We start from the raw sequence: 21,936 nt of genomic DNA, 5'->3' as shown, positions 1-21,936 counted from the left end.
CTTCCAAAGAGAAAGACATGTAATTTAATTAATAGTTATATTTATTTATATTCCAGATTGAATTATTCATTAAAATTCCAGGTAAACCTGGTGAACTACTAAACACAAAGGAAAAAACAAAAATATTTCTATTTGGCCCAAAGTACCATTTATTACTCAAAATGCATAATCGCAGCTAGTCAAACTACCAGCTACCGAAAGACAGAATAGTTCCACAAACATTGGGAGTGTTTTCCTACAGATTACTCTGCCAATATGCTATAAGAACTATTTCTCCATTTCAGCATTGGATTAGAAAATCCATACATCAACATATTCTAAACCAGTGGTCCTCAAACTTTTTAAATAGGGGGCCAGTTCACTGTCCCTCAGACTATGGGAGGGCTGGACTATAGTAAAAACAAAAACTCAGACTTGTCCCAGCCCCTCAGCCCATTTGCGGGCCGCATAAACATCCTCAGCAGGTCGCATCTGGCCTGCGGGCCGTGGTTTGAGAACCCCTGTTCTAAAACTATGAATTTCTTGTAATATAATTTTAGTAACAAAGACTGGAATCAGTAAGAAATATTATGGAATCTTCCTCAAAGAATTTTTAAATGAAAGAAACTCTCATCTGTCAAAGTTGAAAGTCAGCAAATGTTCCTTCCATTCAATCCTAAAATCCATATAAACTGTTATAAGAATGACAGTATGGTGTCACTTTTTTGTAGGTTCCTTGTTTTCTAAGGTACATTTTATTAGTCAGTATTTTTGACATGGATTATTAAAATTGTTGTACAATTATTCACTATATTATTCTCTCGTGAACCCTGCCCCAAAAAAGCCTTTCAACGAGTGTCATATTGTTGATATAATGCCTTGACTGAATGTGCAGTAATAGTCTCATTATGAGACATTATCTTACCTGAGTATCATATTCCTCAGTTTTCCTTTCAGATTCATTGTAAGCTCCAAACTATTTTAAATTAAAAAAAATTAAAATTAGTTCCTTTATGGAATGATTGTGAATTCTATTTAGTTATACATCTTAAGATTGAATGATGTTTAATGGTAGGGAAAACCTCATAATTTTCAAAAACTAATACATTAAAAATTATACTGTATATATTCTGATAACTTGCTGAAGGATTTATGAAAAGACAATTAGAAAATAATTGTAATAATAATATCACATCTTTGTAGTTTATAGAATATAATACTATATCTACTGTTCTAAAATTTTAGCATAATCTATTAGAACATATGCATATATATATTAAACTAATGTGATTTTTCTGAGTTGAAAGTTAAACATAACATACAAATTACATTTTACTATGTGTCAGATAATTCCCACGTTTAATAGTTTTTCTTAATTCTGAGAAATAACCATTTTTATTTATCACACATATATAAGCCAACAAACATATTAAAATGTCTGGTAGATTATTACTATATTTTCAAAGTTGCAAATTCTCTTGTCCTAAAATTGTCCAAATTCTGGATAATTTAATGTGAATTGAGGATGAAAGTAATATTCCATTTCCTAGAAACTCCTTTACTACATTAGAACTGATACTTTACAGAAGCCATTGATGGAATTATCAAGTTGGATTTATCATTTCCCACTTCTCTATCCTCCCTAGAGCTAGTGAGAATTGTGAAGAGAAATGCATTTGTTTCCCTTCCTTCCTATGACTTCTGCTTTCCTTCAGGCATCTGTCTGGCCTTCTAACATACAGGCTTTTTAATAAACACACCGATGCTAAGTAAAGTTAAAATCTGCAAGTATGAATTGTGGCATTAAAGCAGGACCCCATTAAAATTTGTTCTTAGTTTTTAATACTTAATTTAATACATAAGACAAATTTAAATGGTTTAATTTTAATTTCCTTAATGTTTAGTATTTCAAATCATATTAATATGGTAGGTAAAATAACAGTTTGATTATATTATTCTCTTGCTAAAAAAGAAAAAAAAGTTCTTCAGTAGACTCCTACTGCCTACTTGGATGAAATTTAAATTTTTTCACCTGGTGTTTGCCTAATCTGATCTCAATCTAACCTCATCTTATTCTCCACAAATTCCCCTATGGGAATCCTCTATTATGAACAAGATGGTCTATAATTGCTGCTTGCATTTTTACTTCTATATTTTTGTACACAAACTCTCTCTTCTTTGCTCTCTGTCTAGTAGTTAGTAAAACATGGAATAAATATTAAATGAGTACCATCCTTGGGGGTGAGAGAGGTACAAAGATAAATGAAATGTGGCCCTGGACCTTATGGAATTAAATTATAGTTTAACAGAATAAAATTGTACTATGATGGAATTATATTTCATACAATTATAATGAAATAGAATGAATTAAAAAACATGAAATGACTTTGCAAAATTCAACATTTACACTAATAGCTATACTTAAATGAGCCATACTTCTCTCCATGAAGTTTCCTCTATCCATTATAGATATTATTGCTCTCTTCTCTCAACAATTAGTGACATGTTCGGACCATTCTGATAGAACCCATTTATGTTTTAGATTTAAGTTATTTGTAAAGAGTTTTAATTTTCCTTACAGCTACTAATACTTTTCTAAATATCTCGCCTACAGTAATATGGTGCCCAATATCCCAAGATGAGTTATATTTTTTTTTTATGATAAACTGACCAACTTAAGAAATAAACAAAACAAAATCTATTGTTCCTCCTTAATCAAAGGTCACAGAAAAGTAAATTAAATCCATATTCTTTATCCAGTATGAAATGAATAAATTGTTACTTACTCTAGACCAGTAAAACTATAAGTTTATGTCTGTGTATATACAATTTTATATAGATGTCACATAAAATATTCTGCTGAATTTATTTCATCAAAATCTTCAACTTTACCTGGAATGTGGGTCTTAGGCCTTTCCATTGAATGGTCATTTTCAATGCCTTTTTAACTTTCCATAACTGAGGGGGAAATGGCAACATTTAATTTTTTTATATACCAAGAACAAAAATAATATCAAGCCTAAGCAACATTTAAACAAAGATATCAATACACAGACTTTGTGGCATTTGACATTACTGAAATCTCTCTTGCACTACTTTCCCTTTCTTACTCCTAATTCAAACATTTTTTCCAACTGTATTTCAAAGGGCTCTCTATACTAGAAGTCAGGCATGACAACTTGGGTTCTGTTTGTCTCCTGTTTATGAACAGTTAAACTTAAGAGTTGGTACTAAATATCTGATTTTATACTGTTAAACATGATTTCTAATTGTTTTGTACATAATAGTCCTAAGTCTCCATTAAGAACATAAATTCCTAAATGTTAAGAAAAATGTCTTATATTTTGAATTTAAATATTTGCAATGGTATGTTTCCAATCCATTATATATATATATATATATACATATATATATATATATACACACACACACATATACATATATATATACATATATATATACATATACATATACATATATATATACATATATATATAAATCCTTGATGAGATCTTTAATTATGCAAAATTACCTATATTTTTCTCCTCTCAGAGATTTCATTTTGTAAGGGGCTCTATATTCAGGTTAATATTATACTTCTTTTGTACAATGTCTAATTGCTTAATAATAGTCAATTAATGAGTATCTATTGATGGACAATTATACTTATATGCCCAGAGACTATAGAAAAAAATCAACAGAGGTCCTTCAGACATATAGATATTTCCTTTGTTGATTAATTCAAGAGTAAAAATTTCAAGTCTATTTTCTTCCTTCTTCAAGGCACTGTGAAAATTGTTAGGACATATTTCATTTCTAAGGTTACTTTTTAGCTGATAGCATCATTTGTGGTTAAAAAATAAGTGTTAAAGATTTTTATAAATTAGAATTTACAAAAAATTGACCTAATGCACACAGTAAAAATTAAGTTAGTAAAATTTAATTTTATAATTAAAATTACATAAAACACTGTCCTCTAGTAGCTGCTAAGAGAAACTCACTTCTATTACTGCTCCAATGCCTGCTGGAATCAGCACCAATAAACTTGTCTGCTCATCCAAAAGGAAAAGAAATATCACCACAGTACTGAAGCATCGCCAGAGCACTGTAGAAACAACCACACATTAGTTTTTTGTAAGAATAATGAAGATTAAAGTATTTCTGAGTCTCAAATTCTGCATTTCTATTTCCAGAGCCTTTGGATTGCTTATACTATCTCTGAAGTCAAACCACAACTGATTTTTACAGAAGACCAAATATTGCTGTTTATACACTGATTTTAGGAAGGCAAAAACTAAAAGACAAGTCACGAGCAACTTATTTTCTCATTCACTTTAAGAAAAGTTGAATAGAAATTTAGAATTTGTATAAAGCAAAATGTTCTGAAATAAAGTTTACCATATCTCTGAAAAGAAAAAATGGATCATGGTAAAAATGTCATAAGCATATGTAGTATTTTCATAGAAGAACTTTTTCTTTATAATTTGAAAAAAAAATGATTATTTTACTTCTTATTCGGGGATGTGTCAGTTGTTAGGATTTGAACTTGTCTTTTCTAACTCAGAGTCCACAGCACTCTTCACACTCTTGCAAAAAGTTAAAGGCAATGATCAGGAAAACCTGAGTTTAATTCCATCCTCTGACAGACAGACAGACAGACATACACATACACATACACATACACACACACACACACACACACACACACACACACACAATTTATATGACCACAGGTAGGCAATTTGATTAATCTGCCAATATCCCAGTTAGTTATTTAAGATTATCCATTAAAGATTAAATGCTGCTCTTCATGAAGGGAAAGAGTTTCACATAGTGATGAATCTGACTTCTGGATTTAAAACACATGAATATTTTGTACTAAAGATTCTATGATCCTAAATTTATATCCTTCCCCCAAATACCACTTAATTAAAACTTTATCATGAATTTCAGAAATAAGATTTAAAAGTTAAGGCATAAACTCAATTATTTTTAATGACAAATCAAAATTATTTCTATATTTAGAAGACATGTAATTAGGACAAAATTTTCCAATTTTTTTAAACAGGTAATTATTTTGAGTATAATTAAAATAAGTTTTGAGTATAATAATAAAAAATCTATAGGGCTCCTATTAAATCACAGAATCTTGGGTTTACAGTTGAAGGAATAGTAATGGTTACACTGAATCCTATTTTATAGAAGAGGAAAATGGGTCCCAGAGAAGCAGAATCTTGCCAGTATCAGTTTTTCTGAGGTGAGATTAGAATCCAAGTTTTTCTCACTAAAAGTCTAGCATTCTCTCTGCTACAGCATATCGTAGATAGCTGCAGTCAATCCAGAAATACTGGCCAATATTTTAGAATTTAAGACTTCTAAGCTTTGTTAGAGTATCTGTTAAGTGTTTCAAAGGGGAAAAAAATCTCATAAAAATATTTTTTCCAGTGACTTCAAAAAATAGATTGGATCATTTAACTGTACATAATTATTAATGCAACATTTATTAAGTGTCTACTATACTACTAGAGACCTAAGATTTAAAATGTTAACAATCTAGTAGAAGAGTATGCTTTTCTATTTCACATGGACCACTACTAGTTTAAGTTATTTTCCTTGGGGAATCCCAAGTAAAAAAGTAAATTAGTAAAAGGACAGAGCACCAAGCAAGTCCACAAATTTAAAGACAATGGCTTCCTGCCATTGCAGAATATCTGCTGTAGAATATACTACTACCTGTAATGCATATCCAATTTCTCAGTTTCTGTGTCCCTTAGCTTTGTTTAAAGGATAGCACTGCATTCTCTGTTCTGCTTTGCATCAACTAAGTACCAGACATGAACAAAATAAACTGGAAAGGCTAGAGGCTAGATCTGACACCATTTGGTACTATTTTTCTCCCTCCTGAGACAGTGGAGGACAAAGCTGACCTGAAGACCTCTGACACTTCTATATAGATCGTGTTAATAAACTTTCTGTGGGTCCTGTCTCTGTCTGTAGGTTAGAAACTACTTCTTCCTTCCTCTCTCCATTCATTTAACACTAATTCCAGGTTTTCTAGGCTTTGAATACCCTTAGAATCTCATTTGCCAACCCATTAGTACATATCAGCTGCATTATTTCTCAGCCCTAGGATGTCTAGTCCAATCTTCATGCAATTTAGAGAAGCTTTGGGACAAAGATTCAAGATCATCTTCCCATAGGATGGATTTTTTACCTTTAATTCTCACAACCTAGGACTCCCCAATTCTAAATGGCTATATCTAGTACCTAGGATTCTCTTGGTCCTATGTTTACTGTGTTTAAAAATATATAGTTTACATAGTAAAGTTTAGAGGTAATCAATTATTTGGGGATATCTGCCCTAATTTTTTCATCTATAATCTATATTAACTGTAAACACTATCTTTTTCTAATCAAATCCTTTTATTTTCAAAATATATACATGGATAATTTTCGATATTCATCCCTACAAAACCCTGTGTTCTAATTTTTTATCCTCCCTTTTCCCACCCCTTCCCTAGTTAGCAAGTGATCCAATATGTATTTAACATAACACTCTCTATCTTTAGGATATAAAAATGGAATTTTAAATATTAAAAGTTCTTATCACAATCACTTTTGTTATAATAGATATGCCAGAAATTCTCTTAAAGAGGAATTTATATAGCTCTTATGGTGGAAGAAACTACTGTTTTGGTTGGGCAGTGATGTGATAGATGGAAATGACATATTACTAGTGAACAAGACACTAAGAAGAAATTATATTGAGTTGTCATCTAAGGTTTTTCTTAAGATGCTTCATAATTAACATTCTGCTTAATGACACTGAGCATACCAGAAATGATGTCATTCTGTTCTATCATTCAAAGTTGACAGACAATTTATCATTGTCCTAAATAATGATAGGAAGAGAATATTTAAAAAATACACCGTATCTACCTTTAATATAATAATTACCTGCTTTAGTAGACATTCCAATCATATTCTTCTTTTTCTTCCAGAAGCTAATATCATTTTTAAAGGCCAGAAAATCAAAAAGAAGCTGAAAAAAAAGCACGACATATACTTAAATTTAAAAACACATACAAGTTGAACTCATTTTAAATCACATATGAATTGAAATTCCTACTAAATTTAAATAAGAAAAATAAAATTTTAAATTAGCTTAGGCATACAGAGAAGTAACAACAGTCATTTTAAGGGGCGGCTAGGTGGCACAGTGGATAGAGCACTACCCCTGATGTCAGGAGGACCTGAGTTCAAATCTGAGCTCAGACACTTCTTAACATTTCCCAGCTGTGTGACCCTGGGCAAGCCACTTAACCTCAGTTGCTTCAGCAAAAAAGAAAAAAAAGAATTATGCAAAACATAACAGTGGACAGAAAGTACTTGAGTATTCACAGCAAGAAGAGTTCAATGTAGGCTGCATTAATTATGGAAGATTTTTGGCAATGGAATTTCAGCTAGGCCTTGAAGAATGGAATAAATTAGGACATCAGAAATGAAAAGGATTATGAAAAATTAGTGTTTTTTTTTTAACTTCATATCTATCTCATGCAGAGAGCATAAGGGAGCAGAACTCATTAAAGTTCTTTGGTGTGCTTCTACTTGCTATAAATGTCATAATAATAGAAGAGGTGTAAGAGGTTGCAAAATGAACAATTCTAAGTCAAGGATTGTAATACAAAAGATCACAATAAAATTTTGCTCTTATTAAAGCACTGTAGTTTTATTGACATTGACATACAGAGCTAAAGCAGGAAATGTTAACAAGGAACTATTCTTAGTTTAACATCTATATTTAAGTTCTATTACTGCAAAATTTCCCACTCTGTATAATGACAGCAAAACAAATAGCAAAATACCAAAAATTCACTTACATGAAATGCTGCCACAAAGAAAGTCAAAGCTAAGAAATACAAGTTGGTATCTACAAAAATTCCTTTTACTTCATCTGCATCTTTTTCTGAGAATCCTGTAGAAAATAACAAACATTGCATTATAAAGTTGAATAAGCAGCTCTAAATTTATCTCAAGCTAGGTTTTAGTTTTAGTTTAGCTTAGTCTCTGTTAAGAGACCTTAAAGATTTTAACGATCTATCAAAAATCAAAGTTCAATTAGAAAAATTAAAATCATTTCATTTAATTCATATTTCTGGTTTAAGAAAGTAATAAGATTACAAAGTATACACTTTCAAAAAAGCAATAGGGGAAACATAACTGGTTGCAATGCTCAAAACAGAAATGTAAAATAATCTCTAAAAAAAGTATCTGAGAGAAGAAAAATATGTGATCCACTTCTGCTTAAAAAAGTCAAGCATAAGTATCGAATACACACAAAAACTCATATGTTCAGTACAGTCAACAAATGACAATGTTCAATTATTAGCCAAATATTTTTGGAAAAATAATGTAAAACAGTAGGAATTGTTTGCCAAAGACTAGCAAAATTAAGCCTTTAATTGCAGTACTGTGTTCCATGGAATTTCTTAAAACACATGCAAATTTAAAAAACATTAAATAATGATTTTATTTATCATAACATACCAAATTGTTGTAGGGAGTACACAGCATCTTGCATGTGAATCCAAAAACGGAGTTTTCCTAATGATATCTTGTCATATGACACAGTCAGAGGTAGTTCAGTTGTCGAACGATTTATTACCTGAATATTCCCCACAAAATAAATAATTAAAAAAAAAAATCCAAACCAAACCAAGCCTAGAGATTATTGTATCAGCATGACAGTGCAGATCTTTATTTCTTGCTTACACTTGCTAACTTTCTTTTCTTGAACACCCCTCCCAATCGGAATGTTCTTTTCTTTCACATTATCCAAATTTTACCCAGTTTTCAAGGCACAGTTGATTAACTATAGAAACTGATGATTATAAATTACTACTAAGTACCATTCTATGCAATAATTCAATAAATGAACAACTACTTTCATTTGGAAAGCTCTTCATTCCATATTTTGTATTTGATGTGGCTTTATTTTAAATTAGAAATTAAATGTATTGATGAAAAATGGGCCATAATTCTATTTATAATAATGTTCTATTTTTATACCATTTATTTGTTTAATCCTCAAGGATATTTTGGGGTTTGCATTTATAGGATGTGGATATGAAGGCTATTTCTTAAAGGACCCCATTTTTCTAGGTATCTAGAAGATACCAAATTTTGGCAACTGCAGCAATCTGTTGCAGGTTTGACCATTTACATGCATAAGATGCATTATTTTAGATTACTTAAGCTTAATCCTTCTGTAATTTCTGATGGCAACCATTTGATCCAGAATCACTATCAAAAAATTCCTGAGATTCTCCAAGCAAACCTATACCTTTTAGCCATTTATCTACATATTGTTGGTTGAGTTAAAATGGGTGTTAGTCATGGCATTCTTTTTTGTTTTGTATCTTGGATCTTAGTATTATCACTGGCTCTGTGCAGACATAAACCAGTTTTAGACATATTGATCAAATCAAGTGGCATATATAAATCTTTTCTGTCTATTCCAAATGTATTTTTATCAGAATATCCATCAATGCTATACCTTCTTTTTGAAAAGAAATATTAATCTTTCTATAGCTCTTTTGGGGTGATGAATCCATGTTTGTTTTTAAGATTACAGATCTTTGTTTGGACACCTAAATATGCTCTTATCCTAATTTATTATGCCCAACCTATATGCTAAGACTGGTATTGCAAAGTCATTAACTGATTTAAATATATACTCCTCATTAAATTTTGTCTTCTGAGATGCCAATCAGTTTCACAACATATACTGGCTGAGGCTTCTCGTTGATTGCCTTATACTTATTCTATACATCCTGGAGAAGGCCAGTCAATAATGATTACCATCATCAAGTGTTCATGTTAATCTACAGATTCAAATCCAGTCTTTAAAAGTTTATGTTCTTTTTTGTTCTACATTCAGAATTTTACTTGTTGGATACAAATGAACTTTTGAGATCAATGGACAAGTGTTTAATGTGACTTTCAGCAGAACCACATAGCTTGACAATGTTAGTCATGTACATCAAGTAATTACTACAATACTTTGGAATGAAAAGTATCCTTTTTCCTTAAATTTCATCATCAAACATGGCTCTCATCAACAATGAGATGATTCAGACCAGTTCCAATGGTCCTGTGATTAAAAAAGCCATCTGCACTGAGAGAGGGAGGACTGTGGAAACCGAATAGGGACCACAATATAGTATTTTCACTCTTTTTGTAGTTGTTTGCTTGCAGTTTGATTTCTCTCTCTCTCTCTCTCTTTCCCTTTTGGATCTGATTTGGTTTTTTTGTGCAGCATGATATTTGTGGAAATATGAATAGAGAAACTGCACATATTTAACATATGTTAGATCACTTATCCACTGGGGGAGGGAAAAAAATCAGAACACAGGGTTTTGTAGGGGTGAATATCAAAAATTATCCATGTATATATTTTTAAAATGAAAAGCTATAATTAAAAAAAAAAAAGTAATCACCAGTTCTGGTCAGGACTACTGTTAATGGGGTTAAGACTAGGCAGAACCACAACAAGTGTAAGCTGTTTCCCTGGAAGATATGTTTTATATCAACTGTTCTTCACATTATTGTGTTGGTGGTATGTTTTAAGTAAATACTTCAGAGAAAAAAGGTTTTTATGTGAACATCAAATATTCCAGCATACTCACTATGCTTGGATCTATTTTCTATATTTACTGTACATCATATTATTAAGAATGAAGAACTTAGTCAAAGGCTTTGTGATAAATATATGCAAAGTAAAATGTGACAGCATTTTTGGGTGGCTTATTCAACCTCCAAATTAAAAATGTGTTGGGATTTTTGGATACACTCTTTGCTTTTCCACCAACCCAGTCTTTTTTTTTTTTTTTTAAGTACAGACTTTTTTTTGAGAAGACTTGATATGCTTGCTTTGTTCAAAAATACCTAAACATGTAGCTGGTCTATATTTGGAAGGGTCACTTTTAGTAATATGTTCTCTACTTTTATTAATATATGATGTTTTCTGTTAAAATGGGCTCAAGCTTGCACCAGAGATTATAAAAGTGCTTTGCTAGTACAGACAGTTCATATTTTACATATGTGAACTGTTCTGCAGACCTCTATATAACACAATTCTTATGTAATGCAAATTTGCTTTTGGACATGTGGAAAGGAGAGAAGCAGAAGGAAGTTGCATGTCCATGAAGGGAGGGGTCCATACCCAGTTCAGGAGGATTTGTAGGGAATAGACACAGAGAAACAAGGGTAGGAGGAACACATAGATGCAGGAACTACCTATGTGAAGGCCTGGTCAGAACTAAAAGGAAGAACATAATGAGTCAGACATATGGGAATTGGGACAAAGACAGAAGAAAATGGGCCACATGCTAGACTTGGAGACAGACACGTGCACCCAAGCACAGACAGAAAGACAACAGACACATGCGAGGCAGCAAAGGGGTGAACAAGTAGAGCAAAACAAAAGTATCTCCCAGAACTGGAGATAACAGTCTTTGTGTGTCCATTCTTCTGTTTTCATTTGAAGGGATTCTTGGGAGGGGGAAGGGAGAAGGTAGGAGATTGTAAAGCACTAAGCTGAGGAATAGGAGTGCAAGAGAGAAAGCACAACACTATAAAGTTAACCTAGATATTTTTGGAAAATTCTTACAGAATTCTTTATATAAAATCAAAATTTGTATAATGTGAATTTATATAAAGTGAGAACTGTAATTCATATGATACTATATAAAGTAGTTCAATCAATAAGTATAGATCTCATTCATAATCATTAATTTTGTTTTATAGTGAAGCTATAATTTAAAGTCATTTCCCTTAACCATTTAAAAAATTTATTTTGATGATAATCTGTTTAACAGTTAATTCAAATTGTATTTTTATTCTGTTAGACTTTTTTCCAACTACAAAGACCAATGAAAATCTTTCACATTCCTTTTTCAGGGGTTCCTCTCCTCTAAATTTTTTGTTTTTTGAGCTTGTTTAGTTTTTTTTAGAATTTGTGATATTTCTCCCTCCAGATCCTACTCTGCACGTATCTTTATTTGTCATCTTTATTTGGGTAATACAGGATTTAAATTGTTTACAGTGCATATTGGCTAGATATAGGAAATCTTTCTTAAATCACTCCAGCCACAGTGGTATTCCATTTTTCCTTAGAAGCTTTCTTGGGCTGCTCTACTCTTCCTCTGTACCATGGTAATAGCTGCAACATACACTTATGAATATTGGTGTGTACAGAGTGTACATATATTATGTTAAATATTGTAAAAAGGTGTTTTGTTCTTGACGGTTTTAGAGCATAGTTTTTTAAACTTTTTCCATTCATGGCCTCTTTTTGCCCAATAAATTTTTATGTGACATTGGGTATGTTAGTATATAAAACAGGTACACAAATCAAGAATTTACTAATAATAAATCATAATTTTGTGGCCCCCACATTAAATGATGAGATCCCCAGATGGAGTTGCAAACCAGTTTAAAAAACTGGGATTTAGAATGCAAGTTTTTAAAATTATTCTGTTTTGAGTTACTTATTTTAGTTTGATTTGTGCTACCAAACTTTAAAAGGACATTTGAAATTCCACTAATGCTCTTCTCTCTAAAAACATTCAAGATATTGACACTTGTTTATTACTTTATTTTTTTAAACCATTCTTTCATTATTAATGAGCACTTCTGAAATTTATATTAAAGACAGATTTTTGGTTGCCTTTGGGATCTTCAGGTTTAATTAACTTCTAATTTCTGCTCTTGCTTCACCTAATTTGAGCTTAATGATGAAATTATTTCTTACAATCACTCTGCATTGATCTTCAATATATTGCTATGTATACTGGACTGAGGCTATTATTGGTAAAAAGCAGTATAAAGTTCCTGCCTATAACTAATAATAATCTGTCATTATGATGCATGGGCACATAATAAAAAATTTGTATTTTCAACCTTATTTCCTAAGAATTTATGGTTTACTTGTTTTAGTAGTCAGGACTACATATACCACGTATTTTCAGCCTGTAGAATATTAATACTTCTAATTTGTTTCCGATATATTTTTCTTCTATCAGAACATGAAGCAACACCACCATTCTCTCTGCTATCCTCTGGCCAAGGCATTCATTATAATGGTTCCAACAGTCCTGTTCTGTCCAGTCTATTTCTTATTTTTATACTGGTGAAGATGCTAACCCAATCAGTGGTATTGCTAAAACCCAACTGGCCAGTGTTTCAGAGTTTTTTGAGTTTTTTCATAATTATTGTAATTTTTTTTTTTTTTTGGATGGGTTCAAACAGAAGTGATCATTGGAAAAGCTATCACTCTGCTATTTATCATTCCTTTACTTTTAATGTTCTATGGACTATTGCAGAGGTAAATAATATAAACAAATTGTTATTATTAAATATTATTATTAATTACTATAAATCCTAGAAGGAAATTACATTGTTTATGTTATAGTTTCTATTCATTTAATGTCTGTGTGTGCATTACTACTTTAGTTTGTTGAGCTCATATGAGGGAAGAATATCTATCCCATAACACCACTCTGGATTATCTAAATTCTGTTATAGCTACAAAAGATTATGTTAACATTACCTATGTTGTCTTGTTCCCTAAGCACCAGTTGATGAGTTGCTCCTTCTAGTGTTCTAAATGGTATACTGGGATATACTATTCCTATATATACCTACATAGATTCTATACACAGAATATACTATACATTCTGAAAATAACACATAAATAAGAATGTTCCTTTTCTTAGAAAGAAAACCTTTGAGTTACTAATTAATATCTCAAATAGCAAAATGTAGCATAATTCATTAAAACAATGAATAGACACTTACCATTAGATCTTTTACTCGGTTGCTAAGTTGATCAATAAATAGTATGGGCAAGTAATGCACTGTTTTTCCTAATTGAATCCTGTGATATTAAAATAAGGATTTTAATATTACTTCTTAAATATTAATCCATCTAAGAAAAAAGTTTAGTCTGACAATTTCAGTGTATACAATAAACTTGTAAATTATATTATGCCAGCCTATGATTATTTTTGCCTTTAGAAGATAAGCATTAGCTTAGAAAATTCTTAGTAGTCTAACTTGAAATTTATGTCTAAATAAATAAGGATCAATTCTAATTCATTATCATAAAACTTCTAAAGGCAAATACATTTTCTTAAACATCCTGATTTTGTCACAGCTAAATATAAAAGGTAATTCCACCTAATGTCTGCTTTTATAATCACTTATCTATTAAAAAGACAAAAGTGTACAAAATCTTAATACAGTATGTTTTTTTCCGGGCCTCCTTCTGCATGTATCTTTATCTGTTATCTTTCATTTGGTGATACAGGATTTAAATTGTCAGCTGTATATATTGGCTAGATATTGATATAATTTTCCAATGTCTTTCACTAAGTATTTCCCAGACCACTCCTGCCAATGGTTATAGATAAATATAAAAGACAATTTCACCTAATGTCTGCTTTTATAAACACTTATCTATTAAAAAGATTAAAGTGTGAAAAATCTTCATACAAGAAGAGATAATAATTTATAGAGTTTTAAATAGAAATAGTCTCACTATAGTAATGACTTGAGAAAGCAAAAAAGAATAAAAGTCATGATGTAAAAAATTAATGTAAACATTCTTCTCCACAATAACTTCTTTATCACATAGCAAAACTAACCAACATCCCCATTAATGATGCTAATAACTAAAGAAGACAAGAGGGAAACAGTGGAAACAGGTCTGATGAAAAATGTGCTTAATAAGCTCAACTACTCAAAAATTGTTAATACATTTTAAATTATCTATATTCAAATCTGAATTCTACCTTGTCATCCAAAAAACCTTTTGCCTTATATATTCCCTCTACCTCCAGTTTGTACAAGCTGAAAGAATGCAAATTTCCTTTAATTATTTGAAACTATAAATTCTAAGTAATTTTTTGATCACTCAGCATACACTGAATTATCCCGATGTTGGTGTCCCCATTACCATGGAGAATCCAGAGTTAACTGCACTGTTAATATACATTTACTAACTGAATCACTACTTACATCTTCATGTATCTATGAACATCAGCTGGGAGAGAGGATCCATCAAAGACAAAATCATCCACCATTACATTGAGTGTTAACCTTGATCTCCAATGAGAAACTGGCTCATCTAGGGCATTTGTTGGTTTCTTTTCTGCTTCAATTTGCTTGGAAATAAGGAAAGAATCATGTATTAATCACAATCAATAATGTACAATCAAGATTTTTCTGCCATCTTGACTTTACTCATATTGTTCCCTATACCACCTTTGTCTCTTGAAATTTCTCCTATTCTTAAAAAAAAAAAAAAAAAAAAAAAAAAAAAAAAAAAAACTTCCCCCATTTATTTAATATTTTTCCCAGTTACATGTAAAACATTTAACATTTTTTTTAAAAAAAATTTAATTAAAAAGAGTCTTTCTCCTTTTCCATCCTCCTCCTCCCCTCCCACCCCCAACATTGAGAAGGCATATGTGAGACAATCAACAAAACCCTCAAGAAAAATAAAGCAAAAAAAAAAAAAAGTATGCTTCAATCTGTATTCAGATACAATCAGTTCTTTCTCTGGGTATGGATAGCATTTTCCATCATAAGTCCTTCACAGTACTCTTGGATCACTATATTGCTGAGAATAGCAGTCATTCACAGCTTATCAACTTATAACATTGCTATTTGTACGCATTACATTTTACTTAGCATGAACTCATGGAGGACTTTTGAGGGTTTTTTGAGAGCATCCTGCTTTTCATAACAACATTATTCAAAAATAATCACACAGCACAGCCATTCTCCAATTGATACTCCTATTCTTCTAAGAGTTTTAAAATGCCTCTCTGCAATCTTTTTAGTTATCCTTCTATTCAGAAGTAATGTCTTTTCTCTGAGCTCAGAATGCACTGTTCCTTTCTTATATGTTCTTAAATAATCTAATCTGTATTGTAGCTACTGATGAAATTGTACTTTAATCCCTAGTATTATTAACTGACATTTATAAAATGCTTTACATACATTATCTAATTTAATCTTCACAACCAACAACCCTATAAGAAAGATACTATTATTATCCCCATTTTGCAGATGAAGAAGTGGAGACAGAAAGGTTAAGTGATTTGCCAAGAGTTACAGTTAACTATTAAGTAACGAGGTAGGACATAAAGTGGCTTCCAGTACTGTGGGACTCTACACTGTTACTTGCCTGCTTCCATGTTCCTTAAGAATCTTTCCCCATACAAGTGTCTGGGGGGCATTTAATAAATATTTTCTGAACGAATGGAAAATTAGTACATGAATATTTATGTTACTTGTCAAAATATAAATGTATCACGTTTATGTTCTTATATATTGTCAAAAAGAAACAGCAGCATATGGGATCTTTAAATTTTGCAACTAACTCTTCAAAATGATTTCTAATAGATGAAAAACTGACTATAGACATTTCTTCAAAAATAATTTCATGAAATGTGGACGTGCTACGAATCTGGACGGTAGTTTGGGCAAATCACTTAGGTTATTACCCCCGCCCTTTTTTTTTTTTATATTACCTACTATTAAATGTCATGAAGCTTAAATAATAGCTTATGTTGTATAGCAGTTTAAGGCATGTAAAATGCTTTATATAGGTTACTTCATTTGAACTCCACAACAACTGAGTGGTAAATCTGGGGCATCTAGATCGTGCAGGGGATAAGAGTACTGGCCTAAAGTCAGGAAGACTTGAGTTCAAATCCAACCTCAGACACAATATTTATTAGCTGTATTCACTTAACCCCAACTGTGTAGCAAGGGGGGGAAAAAAAAGGTGGCAAAACAATAACTGAGTGAAATAAGTGCTATCATTATCTCACAGCTAAGAAAACAGACTCAGAGAGGGTAAGGAACTTGCATACATCATACAAGTAGTAAATGACCAACACAGAATTGAAATGCAGATCTTTCTAACTCTAAGTTGGATGACTTATATGCTAGGTTATACTACAACTCCATTACAAAAGATTAAATTCAAAACATTTACATTACTTTCAAAATTATATGGTTTTATAATTAAAATTTTTATGTTACTTTAAAAGACTTGTTACATCTCTAAAACAACAAAGAACAGCAAAAACTCTATTTTGATTAGTAAATACTATGCTTACCTGGGTAGCAGATTCTCCTGTGAGAAGATTGATTTCTTCTGGTTTGGGAACCATGTATGTAGTGAGAGGACTGACTACATGCACCTGCTTACCATCATGCCAAGGCAAGATCCCAGCATGGTGAAGAAATATATAAGCATATAATGTGCCATTATTTCTTGTTTTCTTTGGCACAGATACATTGACTGTCCTAAAGCAAAAATAAAATAAAGATAAAAATCACTTGCATAGTGTGAGTAATAACAGTAGTTTCAAATCAACTAATTATAGCTTAGAATTAACCAAAAAGACTGCATATGACTTCACTGAAAGTAGTATATTTTCATATCTATTTTTGTAATAAACATTTTGACAACAAAAACAACTTATATTTATATTTTACTTAAATGTTCATTTCATAACTGCAATTTTTTGGCGTACTTACTGCAAAAATTGTTACCACAATTTTATAAATGAAATTATAAAATCACAAATCATGGATTCACAAATACACAACAGCCAGGGACCTTGGAGGGCCATGTAATCCAACCATCTCAGTACAGAGATGAGAAAATTCAGGTCCAAATCAGTTTGTCCAAGGTCACAGAGGTAATAAATGGTACAGTCTGGATTCAAATTCAGATCCTGCCTCCAAATTCATAGTTCTTTCTATAATGGGAGAGGTTAAGTAATGTGTATGTGACCAAAGAACATGTGCATGAGCAGGGATTTGAACCTAGGTCTTCAAAGTCTGAAATCAAGTAATTTAAGTAATTCAAAAAGCCATAAAAGTTTCAACAAACATAAGAACTAGTTTTAAAACCATTCTCTAGATTTACTTTCTCTTTAATGTAAGTGGCAAACAATATACAGCTAATATCTGAGCTTCATCTTCATCCACCAAACATGGTATTTTAGTGGAAACTAAAAAAAATATGTAGGCCTATGGCAAGTCAATTTTATCTTTGAACCAAACTTTGCCAATGTTAACTATTACAGGCTTAAATTACATAGCAACTTCTGAAATTACTGCTCTACAAAAAATTTTTAGAACCACATAAATTTTTTATTCCAATGCAGTGAACTATTCAATTTCTACATGCATTAAATTTTTATAGTATTAAAGCATCCAAACAGTCTAATTATTTTAAACAGTAAACATTTTTTATCTCCAAATAATTCCCATTGTAGTAACAGATACAATGAAAAACACCTCATTATTATTATATATAAAAAAATCTCCACATGTAGGATTTTACTACAAGCTTCAAAGAAAGAGTGAATTAGAAGTATTTGTCTCATACATTCCTCAAATACTACTCTAGGACTTTCTTGATAGGATCATTCTACCAGAAACAAACAAACAAAAAAAAAAAAAACATGCATCCACTAAGGTATATTATAAAAATCTAGTGTTCTATTGTCAAATTTTGAGTTCCTGACACAAAAGCAAATCTCCTGTATAATATAGGTTGAACAATAACCTCACAGTGTTCTCAAATCTCTAAGATTGTCAGTTGCTGATTTGCATGGGTAGGGGGTGCTTCTACATTGAGGGGTTCTTTATATTAAGGAAACCAAAATTTCAGCCAAAAAATATCAATTAGAATTTTATTATAGGAGAAATGTAAGATTTTCTGGCCTTAATTGATAGTGATGATTTCCATTTAAAACTGAATAACTGAGAAAAAAAGAAATAAATGAGAATCTTAAAAATAATTACCTTTCTACCTTTAAAATGAGGATGAGCAGAATTCATTTGTCTCCAATTAAAAAAAAATAATTTAACTTAACATAATTTAGACTTTTTCTCTTATTTAGCCTACATATTCAATCTTCTATTATTCAATACATAAATTCTACATATTCAATCTTATCTCAAGAATCTTTACTTTTATATAGACGTCAACAAAACCAAAGATAATACAAGTTCTTCATATTGCGTGAAATACACTACCCCTATACAACATAAACATACTCAGTGTAAAAAGTCACATTAATTTCTGTCAAATAAGTTAGTTATTTTCAGTTCTAGAAAAGGTTTTATTTGCTGATCACCACACAGATTGCTGTACTTTAGGATTGGGGTGTGGGTGATTATAAAGTATGATTTCTAATGACATATAATGTACTCTGGCATGTTGCTCTAATGATGACTTCAGAACATAGGAATATTTTGGTTCTTAAACCTGATAAAATTAGATAAGACAGAATAGAATGTCGCATTTGTGATCTTAGCTTTTAAACAATGTATTTCAACAAGAAAAACACAAAAGTTCATTTTAAAATTTACAACACTAATATCATACCTTTCAAATTTAGACTCAACATCAAAATCTTCCACATTCAAAACCAGATCTATATTATTTTCAGCACCAAGATTGGACCTTGTAGTGGTGTATACACTCAGCTGGCAAGCAATGATGATAAAGGAAAATTAGTGCACAAAGGACTCTTGTTAGAAAATGTACACATATCCAACAAAGTTTCTCCATTCTAAAAAAACTACTGATACGTTTAAAATATGACCAGATGAAGAGATAGGCAAAAAGTTTTCTCTTTGTTAATTAAAGAAAGAAGACATGCAACACCTGGGGATGGCCTGATAATATATTTACAAAAGCTAATAACAAAAAGCACTTGAAAATGGAGGAAGGGAATCAAATATCTCTGTCTTACTGTAGATCTTATTTATTTGAAGAAACTAAGAACAAACTCTCAAAGTAGCAATTTGTCTTCTCAGTCACAGAAGCACAGAGCAGCAGTCAAATCTCCCAATTGGAGTCCTCACTTTGCCTTATTCCCCGGAGCAAAGCAAACATGAACCCATGAGACAGGTCAGTAGACTGACATTGTCTAGTTCCTTATAACCAGACACGCATATGTTATATACATGTATAGAAACAACATAATGTTATAGTGCATACATGCAACACAACACATGCGTGTTATACCCGTTATTTTGTGTACATATACTCATAACTCATACATACATATGCAATCAGAGGTCCTCAAACTTTTTAAATAGGGGGTCAGTTCACTGTCCCTCAGACTGTGGGAGGGCCGGACTATAGTAAAAACAAAAACTCACACTCTGTCTCCGCCCCTCAGCCCATTTGCTGGCAGGCCGCATAAACGTCCTCAGAGGGCAGCATCTGGTTCACGGGGCCGTAGTTTGAGAACTCCGGATACATTCTCACACAATAAACCCAAACACGTTGTGTGTGCGGAGGCACGTTATCCCCTTATACGTAATTATATGTGCAAAAACGCATAGCACAGTATATACCGTATCTGCTAGATGTGCACATACTCAGATTGTGCATACACATTTATGTGTGCATACACGCCTGGAACACATGTGCTATCGGTTACATGTGACTGTGCATGTTACACATGCTACATATGCACACGTACACCCATTTAATGCACACCCATCTTTGTAGCTCAGCCTGGGGAGTCCGAAGGAGCTCTCAGGCAGCGCGACGACCTTAGTTTCGCAGGGCCGGGAGAGTGGAGCGCGCCCGGATTCGGGGCGGGCCAGGGGAGGGGCACTCACCTGCAGCTTAGGCCTCCGCGCCAGGTACGGCTGGATGCAGTTGCTGTCCCCGCTGCACGGCCGGGTGTAGACGATCCCGTACATCACCCAGCAGGTGTGCACCACATACACCACGAACACCCCAACGATGAGGCTGGTGAAGGAACTCCGGCTGCTCCACATGGCGCCGGGGCTGCCTCAGGGGGAGATACACCCAGCACGTGGGCCAAGGGGCGAGCTAGGGGCCACGGGACGGGGGCGCGCGGGGCGGGGGCGCGCGCCCTCCCGGATCACGCGCACCCGCACGGCGGGGGAGGGAGTGAGGGAGAGGAGAGGAGAGGAGGGTCGTTCCCTCCCCCAGGTCCGAGGCAGCGCCTCCCCCGCCCCGGGCCCGAGAGGGAGCTACCGGGAGCCTGGGCTGCCTTCGAGGACGCCGCCGCTGCCGCAGCCTGCAGCCAATCACTGAGAGAGCTCCGGGCCCCGCCGCGGGGACACGTAAGGGGGCTGAGCCCGAGGAGGATCCGTGGCACCTCTCATGTTCCCAGTTCGTCTATGGCCAACGGCGGCATCTCTAACCTGTCACTGCGGGATTTGCCGAGCTGGACACTCAAAAAACGCTTCCGGGGAGGGAGGAACCGCCTTTCCGGAAGTAGCCCCACCCCTCCTTCCGCCCCTTGGCGCTGCCCCGCTACGCTCTGGGAAGTGTAGTCTTCTCCACCTGGAACCCTTGCGCCTCTGAGGACGGCTTCTCCCTCTAAGCGTCTAGGTCTCCTTCCCCACCCTTTTCCTCCATATCTCAAGGGATAAGTTATTGGGTCTAGATAATAGGCCGTCCCTCCCTCCCCTCCCTTCTTGCAATTAGGTCTAGGAAAATTAAGTGTAGAGCCCGGAACCTGAGGCTCCGATCCTCCCCCCCTCCCTATCTCTGCCCTTGCCAGGGTGGTCCTTCCTCCCTCAGCACTCTGTCCCCCACCTCGCTGTCTCCCTCCTTCCAGCTCTCCTTGCCCCCCTCATCTGCCTCTGTTCCCCAAAAGATAACAGCTGCGGAATGTTAGGTCAGTGCATACGCAGCCTCTGTCTGCGTGTGAATCCTAGTTAGCTACAACCCTATATAAGCTCTGTGCCTCAGTTTCTCTGTACCGTACGCCTTAGAAACGGCTGCCTTATTAAACTCTCCACGTTAAAGTTAAATCAGTCTTTGCTCGCTTAAGTTTCCTTGGCACAGCAAAATAAAGACGTCTGATC

General features: G+C 33.4%; 1 protein-coding gene across 1 annotated transcript in view; it reads right to left on the bottom strand.

Moving 5' to 3' along the window:
- CLPTM1L (CLPTM1 like) overlaps positions 1-21,355 on the bottom strand; it is a 32,967-nt gene extending 11,612 nt beyond the window's left edge. Inside the window, exons 1-11 of the mRNA XM_074279166.1 lie at positions 20,713-21,355; positions 19,463-19,563; positions 17,175-17,364; positions 15,061-15,206; positions 13,840-13,918; positions 8,527-8,644; positions 7,860-7,954; positions 6,937-7,021; positions 3,981-4,084; positions 2,872-2,937; positions 905-955 (exon numbers count right to left, since the gene is read on the bottom strand). Of these exons, the coding sequence (XP_074135267.1) occupies positions 905-955; positions 2,872-2,937; positions 3,981-4,084; positions 6,937-7,021; positions 7,860-7,954; positions 8,527-8,644; positions 13,840-13,918; positions 15,061-15,206; positions 17,175-17,364; positions 19,463-19,563; positions 20,713-20,874 (1,197 nt within the window). The 5' untranslated portion in view covers positions 20,875-21,355. The remainder of the gene's footprint in view (positions 1-904; positions 956-2,871; positions 2,938-3,980; positions 4,085-6,936; positions 7,022-7,859; positions 7,955-8,526; positions 8,645-13,839; positions 13,919-15,060; positions 15,207-17,174; positions 17,365-19,462; positions 19,564-20,712) is intronic.
- Positions 21,356-21,936: the final 581 nt, after the last annotated feature.

This window comes from Sminthopsis crassicaudata, chromosome 1 (assembly GCF_048593235.1).
Source record: "Sminthopsis crassicaudata isolate SCR6 chromosome 1, ASM4859323v1, whole genome shotgun sequence".
NCBI classification, from domain to species: Eukaryota; Metazoa; Chordata; class Mammalia; order Dasyuromorphia; family Dasyuridae; genus Sminthopsis; species Sminthopsis crassicaudata.
This window is presented reverse-complemented; position numbering and strand designations above follow the sequence as displayed.